The sequence below is a fragment of the Conger conger genome, chromosome 11 (genome assembly GCF_963514075.1).
Source record: "Conger conger chromosome 11, fConCon1.1, whole genome shotgun sequence".
Taxonomy (NCBI): Eukaryota; Metazoa; Chordata; class Actinopteri; order Anguilliformes; family Congridae; genus Conger; species Conger conger.
Genome location: NC_083770.1, coordinates 46,238,970 through 46,252,742, shown reverse-complemented (window position 1 = coordinate 46,252,742; position 13,773 = coordinate 46,238,970). Strand labels below are relative to the sequence as shown.

Genomic DNA, 13,773 nt, shown 5'->3' with positions numbered 1-13,773 from the left:
TTTTTGTTCTGTTTGTTTGTTTGTTCTCAAAAAAATTAAAAAAAATAAAAATTAAAAAAATTAAAAAAATGGCCCTCGTCCTTATCTTTGTTGTACAGGTAGCAATTGAAATTGTACTTCCCTCTAGGGTCTTTCAGCGAACTTATCCCTGGTTATGGGTATGCACTTTGTTGTACGTCGCTCTGGATAAGAGCGTCTGCCAAATGCCAATAATGTAATGTAATGTAATGAGTAGAGAATGCAGGAGAGAACCTGACAGGGAGCGCGTGTGAGGACTGAGGAGCAGTACCGGTCTTGGAGGTCCGTCGGTTGAAGATGCCGTTCTTCCCCACGTCGCAGGACGTGAAGACGGTCACGCCTCCACTCGTGTCTCCCACGGAGAACACGGCTCTTTTACCGTTAGACCTGCCGGAGCACCGCCCAGAAGCACACGGGTCAGTGCGGGCACGTCTGCAACACGCTGCTCTTTCATTTTTAAAAGGAATCCAAAAAGCAAAAGAAAGTCATTATACTGTCCATCACGTGAGGATTTTGGTGTTGGTCATTTGGACGCTGCATTTATTGGAAAAGCCTTTACCAGTAATCCATGACGGTCACAGGCTCCACCCCCGTCAGAGTGAATGCAATGGTACACTTCCTGGCGCTGATGTCATAGAATTCTGATGGCAATCACACAAAGGTCAACAGAAGGTCAAGGAGGCATGTACATGCATAATTCTGAGCTCAGACTCAGAGCCAGTCCAGCCTAAACGGGTCATACGCATGCTCCTTAATGACCACAGGGCCCTGCGACCCCACAAAATTATTCTTTTAAATTATAACGAGCACAGCGGTAGTCAAAAGTATTTTTAAACAAATCTGATTAGTAGGCCTACAGATTGTGCTTGTGAGTGAGTTACTGTAAATGGTAAATGGTTGGCATTTATCCAAAGTGCTGTACAATTGTTTTTCATTCATCCATTCAGACACTCACACACCAATGGAGGTTGGCTGGCAAGCAAGGCACCGATCAGCTCATCAGGAGCATTTGGAGGTTAGGTGTCTTGCTCGAGGGACATCCAGGGTGGGATTGAACTGGCAACCCACTGACTGCCAGACGACTGCTCTTACTGCCTGAGCCAATGTTGCCATTGGCTGTAAATCCATATTAACAGATTCATTCCTTCACCATGAGAAGGCAAACACACACCTAAATGGTTGCTGGTGGAGGAGATGGCTAACAAGTCAATGTTTCTCATGCAGATCATGTGCGTCACCCAGATCTTCTGGTACATGACGGCATGGGCTTGCTTCAGATCATCAAGCTGCAGGGTTAAGGAGGAATTATTAGAATTACAATAGCGAAGTCATAACAACCCAAGGGATCAAGGTAAAACATACTGAATTAAACTGTAAGCTAAATGTCCCCCAACAGACAAATGCAAAACTAATTCACAAAAAAACAACAACAACAAAAAAACAAATTGGGTCTGCAAATTAACACACGGTACTGTGAAATTAAACACAACCAAAGGAACAACAAATAATGATCACAGACTTCCAAGAATCAACAGCAGAAAACCTAGACCTCTCCTGATGGGTGGGGCTAGGGAAAGGAAAAAAGAAAGAAAAAAGAAAGAAAAAAGAGGAGAAAGATAAGGGATTGGAAAGTGCCCGGAGTCCACCCCTGTGCTTTGGCCGTATTTCTCTGTAGCCATCCTGTGCCCACCACTCACCAGCAAAGTGTACATATGCTTGAGGTTCTCCGTCCAGTAGCTGAGTTTGCCGTCCTGTGTGATGGACATGTACTGGCCCGGCTCGATGCGGTTCTTGCACATTTCGTCGGCCCACCCGCCCGCGGCCGCCTGGTCCTCCTGAGGCTGAGGGTGCTTGAAGGAGTAGAACTGCAGCCCGACAATGGCCTTGCTGTTGGACCTGTCGGGGGCAGGAGCACAGTAGGGCAGCCTGTAGCCTGGTGACGAATGTACGTGACTGGGACCTGGACGGTCGGCGGTTCAAAGCCCCGGTGTCGCCGCGATAAGATCCGCACAGCCGTTGGGCGCTTGAGCAACGCCCTTAACCTCACATTGCTCCAGCGGGGGCTTGTCACCTGTAGTGTAATCAACTGTAAGTCGCTTTGGATAAAAGTGTCAGCTAAATAACACATAATTACTATTAGCACAGACACTCAAGGGGTGAAAGGAACTGAGAGCAGAGGACGTGGGTTGTAATATAGGAGATTGCAAGTTCAGATAGCAGGTAGGGCATTTCTGTTGCGCTTTTTGCACGGGTATTCTGCCAGCATTGTTTCCGAAAAACGGCGAGCGGTATGAAATAGGATGCAAAAATGCTAACTCTTTCAGCCATCCTGGATAAGTGGATCTATGACTGTAAGTAGATTGATTATATGACAAACCACCAATTTTCAAAGGACCGATTCCAGAGTCTTAACATATTAGACTTGCAGTGTCAAGGTTACCTTTGCATAGACTCTCGCAGGATCTTTATATGTTCTGGAAAATAGCAGCGCCTGAGGGACTTATGCATGGAGTCTCTTGCTTCATTCTCCAGCAGCAAGTACATCTTGATCTCCTCCTGCACACAGACAAGCTCACTCAGTGAGCACTTTACTAGGTATTTTTTTTTACTTCTTTTTTTTTCTTTTAAAAAAAATTATTTATTTTACTTATTATTTCGCTTTGTGTGTTCGGAGATGCTCTTCTGCATACCACTGTTGTAATATGTGGTTATTTGTGTTACTTTAAGCTGGTGTACAGGTCTACCTAATAAAGTGCTCACTGAGTGTGGTTACAGATGCAGATATAGGTGTAATATATAGGTGTAATCGAGAAAACAATTCTCACAATTTAATTATGCATTTCTATTATGATATACTGTGTCTAAGTTGGTCACATGAGTGAGTGGATAATGTGTTCCAACCCAGTCACACCACTCCCCCAGTGATTCCATAAGCTTGAGAAAAGCAGCCATTAATGAATTGTACATACAATTCAAATTGGCAACGTATCTACGATGTTATAACAAGGCCTAGGAGAATTCTACACTCCTTAAAGGTACAATAGGTAAGATTTTTGTGTTAAAACATTGTTACAAGACCATTGTAAATCCCCTCCTATCATTGAAAAAGGCTCACTGACATGTTGACTCACCCTCTGCCCATGATAAATTCTGTTTTCAAAATATACAGTTGACGGACCGACACTCTGGACCAAAACATTGCACAGCTGTACACTAGTTCAAGCTCATTGGTTGAGAATTGGTTCAAATTGCCAGAGCCAATGGCGTTTCAATGGCCTTCTTCAAGCCGTCTCGTCTCGTGCCCGTTGCCGTGATTCCGAGGCGCCCGAGGTGCTTATTGTGCGGCGATCTAATAACCCTGCCAAGTCCCTCCCTCTGGAGCAGCGAGCCAATTATTGCTGCCCCACGTGAGCCGGCCAAACTTGGCTTTTGGCAGGACCGAGAATCGAACCCCGGTCCCCGGTGTGCAACTGCAGCAAACTGCAACCGCAAGTGTTATGGTTTTAAGGTGTGTTGCTGCTATTCCTCTCTTGACCATTAGAAGTCCGAAATTACCTATTGTACCTTTAATGACCTGAGCAAGCAGAGGAGAGGTGGGCCCACAGGGAACCACAGATTAGGGCCCGGAGAACTAGTCAGCTTATGAGTAAGTGACATTAAAGGTGCAAGCAAAGGATGATAGGAAATAATACAATTATATAAAATATAAGATGGAAACCTACCCAAAATACTTTGCCAACACAGCTGGCGTCCACCTTCATGAACATAACGTTAAGATCCTCATCGCTTGTGTTGACCCCGAGATTTCTCATAACCTCTCGAAACCTCGCCATATTTAAGCCTGCAAGGGGTGCAGGAAGCAGAGGGAGGGGGGGTGGGTGAGTGAAAGAGAGGAAGAGAGAGGAAGAGAGAAGAAAAAGTAGTTCAATGTTTACACTTCCAGATAGTGAAAGGAAAACATGCATAAACAATCGTGCTGGGGAAGGGCCTGGGAAGCCAGCACTGACTTCCTTTAACTTTAAAAGTCGGATCACGGAACACCGCTTCAAGGAGTCTCCGGTGTTTGTCCTTGTTCTTGGCCTCGATGGGGCATTCCCCCCCGTCCTCCGCCTGCTCCGCAAGCCCACTGTTCTTCACCAACTCGGGGCAAGTGGTTTGCTGCCCGGAGGAAACACAGGGTTTAAACCATCACTTGCACCCTCAGTTTCATTTCCACCGCCGTTCGTGCCGTACGGATCACGATCGATACTGTCTGTCCTATCCGTACTTTACCTGCTCTGCGTTATTTTTCTGTTTGTCTCTGTCAGGGTTTAACCTAAATAGGAATAAGAAAACAGCGATTAAAATGAAGAAGATCGGGCACCCGTGGTCAGCTACACATACAGCATCTTCCTCCGACTCTTGTCTGTGCGAGATTGGCTTGTGGACTGTGGTGTGAAAGTAGCATGCCCATATACAATTGGGCATTCCAAATTGAAGAGAAAAAATTAGTCTGTAGGGGGGGGGGGGGGGGGGGGATTGCCTTGATGACTGCAGGACTTTTGCATTGATTAGGTTAACGGCAAACCTGTGAAACTAGAATGGTGTGTTTGAGATTTGGCGTGGTGAGTCATTATAGCTACTTGCTCTTCAAGCCAATATCACATTAAAGGTAATCTTGAAATTGTCTCAAACTCTTTGTGAATTCAAGTATTGGCAGACCAAAGACCAACGGATGACAAACACAGGCAGCAGAATATGGAAGGATAGATGGGGGTGAGTGAACCTACCCTCGATCTGGTGTCTTCTTGACAACGTTCCCATAGCTGTTATCCCCAGGAGTGCTTTCCATGATGGACTGATGTTAGGAACCTCTCAAGGAATATTTTGTCGGAACAATTACAATTCTGGACAATACTCCTGAAATAGAGTGAATTCAACTACTGAAGGTTTCTTATTCTATTCACCAGAGCACCTAGCATCTACTGTAACTGAATCAAATTATTTTGCATACAATTTTGAAGGACAAAATCAAGTGAACAATATCTGATTGAATTTTGTCCTTATTTGAAACTTGACTTGACTTGTCCTTATTAAAACAGTTGTGTGCCTAAACGTAATGGTTGATGTACTGTAGCCTAGACACCAAGAATAACATCTGCCCAGGTTTAGTGTTCATGGAGAGGTCAGTAATATTTTTTATGATATTCATGTAGCTGGCCAGTATATCAAATCGACTGCAGCTGGTGGATTGTTTCTTACTTAAATTTGATCAAAAATTGCGACTTTAGACTTTGGGGGAGATTTCAAGACAAAATTGGCAGCAGTAAAAAGTGACTGTCAGAATTCTAAATATTATGACTTCTTAACAAAATATGCAATATAGGCCATTTACAAGAATAAAAATTTGATTAGGGTGGCTGTGTAGTATTAGTGATAGGGGAATTGCGCAAGCAACCCTAAGTTAAAGGTTGCAGATTTGATTCCAAGGTAGGACACGGCTGTCGTACCCCAAAGCAAGAATTGCTTCAATATATTTCCAGCTGTATGGATATATGGATAAATGGATATATTATCGAAAGCGTATGCAAAATTCCAGTATTGTAAAAACAATAATCACACCGAAATCTGCACAAACAAACCGACCCTCCAGGACCGGAATTGCATACCTCTACTGTAAATATTCTAATTTATGCTACTGTAGTTACCTGTATGAAGGCTGGTGGCGTTTACTTAAAACTTGGACCAAAATGCTTGTTCAAAAATGCAAATTGTATAACGCGGATATTAACTAATTAAAACCGATTAAGAATTGTGGGCGTTACATAACTGAAGTTTATGAAAGCAACCGTACTGACGTAACTAAATGTTTCGTTCAAATTTTCGAACTGGCCAATAAAATAGAGGGGGCGTTACCTGTTGCGGCAATTTCGAACGAGGGATTTCTTTTGCTGTAGGGGTGGGAAAATAATAACCGTAAACCTAAATAGCAAGCGTTATCTACAAAGAGGTGGCTTTTTACATTTCAAACTCATACAGATAAAAAAAATCTAACAACGTTTTCCTGAATTTCGACCATGATGGACGAGGATGATGCCGTTCGAAAACTTTCTCGACTAGGTAGCTATTTTATTCAGATGCAACGATAGCTAACTGGTTACTCTGGTAACATTAGCTAGCTAACGTTAGCTAAGTTTGCTAACGTTTGGTATATGGGGCGACTAATGTTAGGTAGTCTGGTGGGGTCGACTATCTACTCAGCTAGCTGGCTAGCTAACTTTCTTTCTTTTTTTCACTTTTTCAGATAATCCCATTTTCGTTAGCATGTTGTGTTTAAACTCGAATGCCACCTAGCTAACTTATCCAACAAACTAACTAACCTTACGTAGCTATGTTTTTCAACACCCAGTGTTCACTCACCGCTATCTAAAATGCTTGTTTATTTGCATTTGTAACAGTTGGCGTCGTCCTTTGTACGTTAGCCTCTATCTAGCTAGTTACATAGCGTAAATGTGTGTATTGTAATAGTTTGTGGATGGATGAGAAGCTTTGTCTAAAGTGAGAACCTTAGACAATTCTCATCTGACATTGGTTGGTTCATTTCTTTACTTGTCCTGTTTTCCAGCTGTTTTTTGTCCCGTGATCTGTCAGCCGAATCTTCTTGCAATCTTGCACAATGTCAGTTAAGATACTAAGGAATGTTACACCTTTTAAACTAGTTTCTTCCTCTCTGTCCCAAAGAACTGCGCAAGCAGAAGTTAATGGAGTATCTTGCAGCAAAAGGCAAACTGAAACCTACGAACCCAAAGTAAGCAGGATAAGTTAAGCAAAACTTGAGCCAAACCCCGTTGCTAAGACCTTGTTTTTTTTTGTTTGTTTTTTTAATTAATTAATTAATTTTTCACTTTATTACACATCAAGAGATACAGTCTTCATGTTGTCAAGCTTTTAGCCTGAACCGATACTGGGTATTAGACCATTAGTAGGCTATTCTTATCGGATCATCATAGCCAGAGTGTCTGAATATTGCTACTAAGGTGATTTGCAACTACACATTGTTTTGCTGAATGTCCCGTTGTAGTCCAGTTACCCTGTGTTTTCTGTAACCGTTAATTATGCAATGCCTTGGTCACCAAGGACTCCATGCATTTAGATTAAGTGCCATGTGATGCTATGATGTTTGCCAGTGCAGTTTACACGTCCTGTTAAAAACATTTTGTCTCCACAGACCTTACCTGCGAGATGACTCCATTAAGCACAGAAAGCCAGAGGGCAGATGTTCAAAAACCTGTAATGCAAGTACAGATTTACTTTGGTTTTGTTTGATAGTCAAGTTTCTGCACCGGGCGCAAAACATGTGAGGTCACCATTAGCCTGTAGTATACCATACTACTCTGTTCATATACCACACATTGTATGGAACCTTGTATTTATGTTTAACATGTCTTTTTCAGTTAAAGACGTTTCGATGAAATTATCCCAGTGACTGTTGTAACCTGTAATTTTAGCCCGTGCTGTGCAGTGATGTCATGTCGTTGTGCCTTGCAGCCTGACGAGGGAAAGGAGAACCAGGGAGGGGAACTTCCAAGGCTGCGTTTGGCTGAGAAGAAGCCGCAGCCCTCCTCCGCTGGAACGAGCAGAGCTCCTCTTTCTGCAAACGTCATCAGCGCACGTGCCACGGGCCGCTCTCGGTTTCCTGCTCCCGCCGCCACGTATCCTGCTGGATCACAAACCGCCAGTGCTGCTCCAGGCCCGTCTGCGCCTCTCGCAGCCAATAAGGGCCGCAGTGTCGCTCAACCAATCAGAGCGGGCTCTGCGACGGTGACATCATCCAGGAATGGCGCCAAAGCCAAAGCGGCCCCGAGAGGGAGGGCTGCTGCAGAGTCCCAGGGTGGAGTGCGACCTGTTCCTGCTGCTGCTCCCAGAACTGCAGAAGCGGCGTCTGCTTCATCTAAAACAGGCCCCACTGCGGCATTCCGTGCACGGACACGCCCTAGTGCCCCCACCCAGCCGAGATTACCCTCTGCCAAAACGCAGCCTGGCACGGGCGCCCAGACGAAACTACACTCCAACACCACAGCCCCTGCCAGAGCGCCTCCCAGGACCAGCGCCCCGGTGAGAACGTGCTCTGACGCGGTCGCCCGGCCCAGAACAGGTCGCCCCGCTGCCGCCGCCTCGTCCAAAGCAGGCCCCGGCAAAGCCCCTACAGCCCGAGGGCCTCCTGGCGTGCCTGTCCCAACAGCCCCCACCAAACGCGTCGGAACTTCCCTGAGGAAGGCGTCTGATCTGGGCTCCGCCGGGGCCAGGGTGCCCTGCGTGGCCGTTCAGAGCAGGGCCGCAGGGCCGCCGGGGAGGGCTGGACCCGCGTCGAAACCCGTGACCCGCTCCACGCGCGCGCTGCACGGACCGTCCCTCCCAAACACGTGTAAGGTTTCCCTGACTAAAGCCGCCCGAGGTGCGGCTCGCCCCTCCGCTCTGCCCGCGCCGCCGCAGAGGCCCGCCCTGAGGGCAGCTGCCCCGCAGTGGGGCCGCCCCCCGGCGCCTGCCTCCCGCGCCGGAGATGGGCTGAGAGTCGGAGCGCTGCAGAGAGCGGTGCGCCAGGCCGTGTCCGAAATGAGGGGGGAGGGGGGCGGCAAAGGCCCCGCGCCAAACCGGAAAAACCCCAGGCCGGCACCGTCGGGCCGGGTGGACTTCACGGGGCTGCAGACGGAGAGGGAGCCCCGTGGGGCCGTGGAGAGGGAGCCCCGTGGGGCCGTGGAGAGGGAGCCCCGTGGGGCCGCGGAGAGGGTCAACGCAGTCGCCTCCACGGTGCCCCGCACCGCCCGGCCGTCCTGCCAGACCCTCCGGCCCGCCGACCTGAAGACCCCCGCCAGGACTGGCCAGGCCGGGCCAAACCCCGGGCTCATCGGCACCGCCCCGCCCCGGGACCGCAAGCTGACCACCGCACAGGAGCAGAGGCTGTGAGTTCACCTGCACATATTGCGCACACCTGCACGTACTGTGTAATGAAGGAAACTGCCAACAATGTTGGCGTCTTAACAATATCTGACCTGTAGATCCAGTACGAGGGGCAAATTGCTCCCTTTGTTGTAAAATGTTTCTTTGTGACAAATGTCAAAAAGGGCTTTATGTAGATGTATATTTATTTTGGAATTTTTGGAATTCATGAACTAAATATGAAGTGAAGTAATGGTAACCATTGGGTGTGAAACAACTGCTTATTTCTTAGAAAAGTTTTTTTTGTGGTCACCATTTTGGATATTTTATCGGATGATTTTCAGCACTATAACCTGTCGCCCGCTTTCACAGTCAGAAGCTGCATGAATGGCGGCAGTCTAAGGGCATTTCATACAAGCGGCCCCCCATGCCAGTGCGGGCGCGCGGGAAGAAGGGTGCCAGCCCCGTTCCCCTCCACTACTGGACAGCCATGGAGGAGGAGGAGGAGGCCCAAAGCCTGGTCTACAACATCGACCGCTCCCTGACCGACTGCGTTAAGCTTCTCCAGGAGGTGACCACTTTGGTGTACATTTAATTCACATTTTAGTCTGACTAACTCCCAGTTGAGACTGAATAAATGGTTTGTAACTGCTTATGTGCTTTGACTGGAATTGTGATTGAGATCCTGCAAACTTCTCTGGCAGTCTTATTGTGCTTTTCTGGAACTGATTCCAAAATTAGATTCTTATGACGCCTTGCTATTGTATGTTACTATGGATGTGAACGGATATCGCTTTCAAAAGAGAGGATGTCCAAGATGCTTTTGTTCTTCCGATGTCTTCTCATGTTTTTGTTTCTGTCTGTCTGTCCCGTAGGGCTGTCCCTCTGAGCAGGTGGTTCAGGTTCTGTCTGGAGTGCCCATGGCGAAGAAGTTTGCCAAGTACTGGATCTGCCAGGCACGGCTAATGGAGCGTGAGGGGAACCTGGAGGTTCTCCCCATGTTTGAGGAGGCCGTACGAGTGGTGCTGGAGGTATTGTGACGTTTGGGGAAAATACATTGGCGTGAGGCAGGAATCGTACCCAGCACAGAGCACTCGCGTGGGGGTAGCGAAGGGAACAAGTTGGGGTATGCTACATATGGTGAATTTTTGGACTACCATGTGGGTCTACAGAGCGCCTTGCCCTTCCCCTGAGGGGCGACTTTGGCTCAGGCGGTAAGAGCAGTCGGAGGGTTGCCGGTTTGATCCTGCTCTGGGTGTGTCGAAGTGTCCCTGAGCAAGACACCTAACCCCCAAATGCTCCCGACGAGCTGGTCGGTGCCTTGCATGGCAGCCAATCGCCGTTGGTGTGTGAGTGTGTTTGAGTTAGTGAATGAGAAGCATCAATTGTACAGCGCTTCGGATAAAGGCGCTATATAAATGCCAACCGTTGACCATTTCCCCTGACCCTGAAATGTGTTGTTTTGTTTGAAGTGAGGGTTCTGACCCGAGTTTTGTCCATGCAGCCAGTGGACGCCCTTCGGGCCGTGGTGTTTGAGATCCTGAAGAGGAAGGAGGAGGCGTCTGCAGCCGGAACGGGAGGTCTGTGGAGCCCAGATCCTAGATCCTGAAGCCCTGACTGGTCCTAGATCCTGAAGTCCTGACTGGTCCTAGATCCTGAAGCCCTGACTCTGGTCCTAGGTCCTGAAGCCCTGACTCTGGTCCTAGGTCCTGAAGCCCTGACTCTGGTCCTAGGTCCTGAAGCCCTGACTCTGGTCCTAGGTCCTGAAGCCCTGACTCTGGTCCTAGGTCCTGAAGCCCTGACTCTGGTCCTAGGTCCTGAAGCCCTGACTCTGGTCCTAGGTCCTGAAGCCCTGACTCTGGTCCTAGGTCCTGAAGCCCTGACTGGTCCCCTAGATCCTGAAGCCCTGACTGGTCCCCTAGATCCTGAAGCCCTGACTGGTCCCCTAGATCCTGAAGCCCTGACTGGTCCCCTAGATCCTGAAGCCCTGACTGGTCCCCTAGATCCTGAGGCAACTGCTTCTGACCAACTGTTGCTTTTCAATACTTTTTAGTGTCTTCGATAAGGATGTGAGAATCAGTTGAATTGTAATGAAATTTATTAATTTCTCTCAACATTCACCCAGTTGGTCTTCTTGGTGGTTCTTTTTTAATGTAATGTAATAGCTGTTGTGAATGTAACATTTTGTTTTAATTTTTGGAAGGGTCTCCAGCTGCATCAGAGGGTGAAGGAAAGGTGGGTGAAGAGGAGGAAGATGAGGAAGGTGAGGAGGGTGATGGGGAGGAAGAGGAGCCCTGTCAGGCCGTGGCCGTCGACCCCGTCACTCCCCGAGCCACGACTGCTGTGATCCGGGGAGAGAAGGGCGGCTCGTCTGTGGTGAAGTACAAAATCACAGCCACGCCTGGGTACGTCCCCTGCAGCTTGTTCATGTGTGCACTCACTCACTCGCTCGCTCGCTCGCTCGCTCGCTCGCTCACTCACTCACTCACTCACTCACTCACTCACTCACTCACTCACTCACTCACTCACGCACTCACTCACTCACTCACTCACTCACACGCTCGCTCGCTCGCTCGCTCACTCACTCACTCACTCACACGCTCGCTCGCTCGCTCGCTCGCTCGCGCGCGCGCGCGCGCTCGCTCGCTCGCTCGCTCGCTCGCACGCTCGCTCGCACTCACTCACTCACTCACTCACTCACTCACTCACTCACTCACTCACTCACTCACTCACTCACTCACTCACTCACTCACTCACTCGCTCGCTCGCTCGCTCGCTCGCACGCTCGCTCGCTCTCACTCACTCACTCACACACTCACTCACTCACTCACTCACTCACACGCACTCACGCACGCACGCACTCACTCACGCACTCACTCACTCACTCACTCACTCACTCACTCACGCACTCACGCACTCACGCACTCACTCACTCACACGCACTCACGCACGCACGCACTCACTCACTCACTCACTCACTCACTCACTCACTCACTCACTCACTCACTCACTCAGTCACTCACTCACTCACTCACGCACTCACGCACTCACGCACTCACTCACTCACTCACTCACTCACTCACTCACTCACTCAGTCACTCACACGCACTCACTCACTCACTCACTCACTCACTCACTGTATGATTGTATGTGTGGTGCTGATTGTAAGCGTGTTGCTGGTTGTAAGCGTGGTGCTGGTTGTGTGTGTGTATGATTGTAATGATTGTAAGCGTGTTGGTGATTGTAATGACTGTACGCGTGGTGCTGGTTGTAAGCGTGTAATGATTGTAATGATTGTAAGTGTGGTGCTGGTTGTAAGCGTGGTGCTGGTTGTGTGTGTGTATGATTGTAATGATTGTAATGATTGTAATGACTGTATGTGTGGTGCTGGTTGTGTGTGTGTATGATTGTAATGATTGTAATGATTGTAAGCGTGGTGCTGGTTGTAAGCGTGGTGCTGGTTGTGTGTGTGTATGATTGTAATGATTGTAAGTGTGGTGCTGGTTGTAAGCGTGTATGATTGTAATGATTGTAATGACTGTATGTGTGGTGCGGGTTGTGTGTGTATGATTGTAATGATTGTAAGCCTGGTGCTGGTTGTAAGCGTGGTGCTGGTTGTGTGTGTGTGTATGATTGTAATGATTGTAATGATTGTAAGCGTGGTGCTGGTTGTGTGTGTATGATTGTAATGATTGTAATGACTGTATGTGTGGTGCTGGTTGTGTGTGTGTATGATTGTAATGGTTGTAATGATTGTAATGATTGTAAGCGTGGTGCTGGTTGTGTGTGTGTATGATTGTAATGGTTGTAAGCGTGGTGCTGGTTGTGTGTGTGTATGATTGTAATGATTGTAATGATTGTAATGATTGTAATGACTGTATGATTGTAATGATTGTAATGACTGTAATGACTAAGTGTGGTGCTGGTTGCACGCTGTGCTGCAGGGGCCGGCGGAGCCAGCAGCAGGAGCCCGTGACTCTGGACGGGCAGGAGCTGCGCTTCTTCACGCCGGTGCGGCGCTCGGTGCGCATCGAGAGGTCGGCCCCGGGCTACCCCTCCGCCCTGCGGGAGCACGACCCCTGCGTGGCCTCCTTCCGTGACCTCCTGGCCGAGGAGGAGGAGGAGGAGGAGGCCGAGGGCCGGGCGGAGCGGGACCGCGGCTCCCCGCTCTACGTCTACCGGGAGAACGAGGCCCTGAGGGACCAGGTTCAGATCCAGCTGTGTCTCCAGCCCACGGTGTAACACGCACGCTTCCTATTGGCCGACTGTGAGCCAATTCAAGGGCCTGTCGCTCCTAAGTCTCTCAATAGCCTTTGCCAGTGGAAGCCCAGCCTGGAGAGTCCATTAAGTTGTACAGGCACCCCCCTGGCCCAGGGTAGGTCGTATAACATGAGCAAGTGTGAATGTAGAATTGCTACAACTTGGATTACAGTTACACATGCTTAGTATATACAGTAAAGATGTTTTACTTGGTTGCAAACTAAACTCAATGTCATTTTCCATATCCAAAAAGCCTAATTGAGTGATTTGGAGTGGAAAATGGCGAAGGGAAAGGGAAAGCGTTGCAGATTTTAGAACTGCACTTAATCTGCAGCAATGCCACTATCCAAAATATTAATGGCTTCTTGCAGGTATGAATTAAGAGCAATAAGTCAGCAATGTACAAAAGATACAGTCATTCTGTCTTGTTTCATGTTTTTATGTGTTAAATGTAAATATGCTGTGTGTATTTGTATTTTTTTATGTATTTATGTACACCATTATGAGACTTCTTTTTAAATGTCATCTGTAATGTAAATGCTTTGTATTTTAAATGAATTAAAACTGGTTTATACAATA

General features: G+C 48.1%; 2 protein-coding genes across 2 annotated transcripts in view; one reads left to right on the top strand and one right to left on the bottom strand.

The window, feature by feature from the left end:
* The window catches only part of LOC133139903 (WD repeat-containing protein on Y chromosome-like), a 24,550-nt gene extending 16,867 nt beyond the window's left edge, over positions 1-7,683 (bottom strand). Inside the window, exons 1-8 of the mRNA XM_061259375.1 lie at positions 7,233-7,683; positions 4,788-4,917; positions 3,741-4,333; positions 2,459-2,574; positions 1,716-1,914; positions 1,190-1,304; positions 578-659; positions 290-405 (exon numbers count right to left, since the gene is read on the bottom strand). Coding sequence (XP_061115359.1) covers positions 290-405; positions 578-659; positions 1,190-1,304; positions 1,716-1,914; positions 2,459-2,574; positions 3,741-3,983 — 871 coding nt within the window. The 5' untranslated portion in view covers positions 3,984-4,333; positions 4,788-4,917; positions 7,233-7,683. The remainder of the gene's footprint in view (positions 1-289; positions 406-577; positions 660-1,189; positions 1,305-1,715; positions 1,915-2,458; positions 2,575-3,740; positions 4,334-4,787; positions 4,918-7,232) is intronic.
* Positions 5,928-13,773, top strand: ckap2l (cytoskeleton associated protein 2-like). The gene is made up of 9 exons (XM_061259374.1): positions 5,928-6,117; positions 6,739-6,805; positions 7,226-7,292; positions 7,546-8,957; positions 9,307-9,505; positions 9,810-9,965; positions 10,439-10,514; positions 11,138-11,339; positions 12,879-13,773. The coding sequence occupies exons 1-9, from the start codon at positions 6,075-6,077 to the stop codon at positions 13,174-13,176; spliced, it is 2,520 nt and encodes an 839-aa protein (XP_061115358.1). The 5' UTR covers positions 5,928-6,074; the 3' UTR covers positions 13,177-13,773.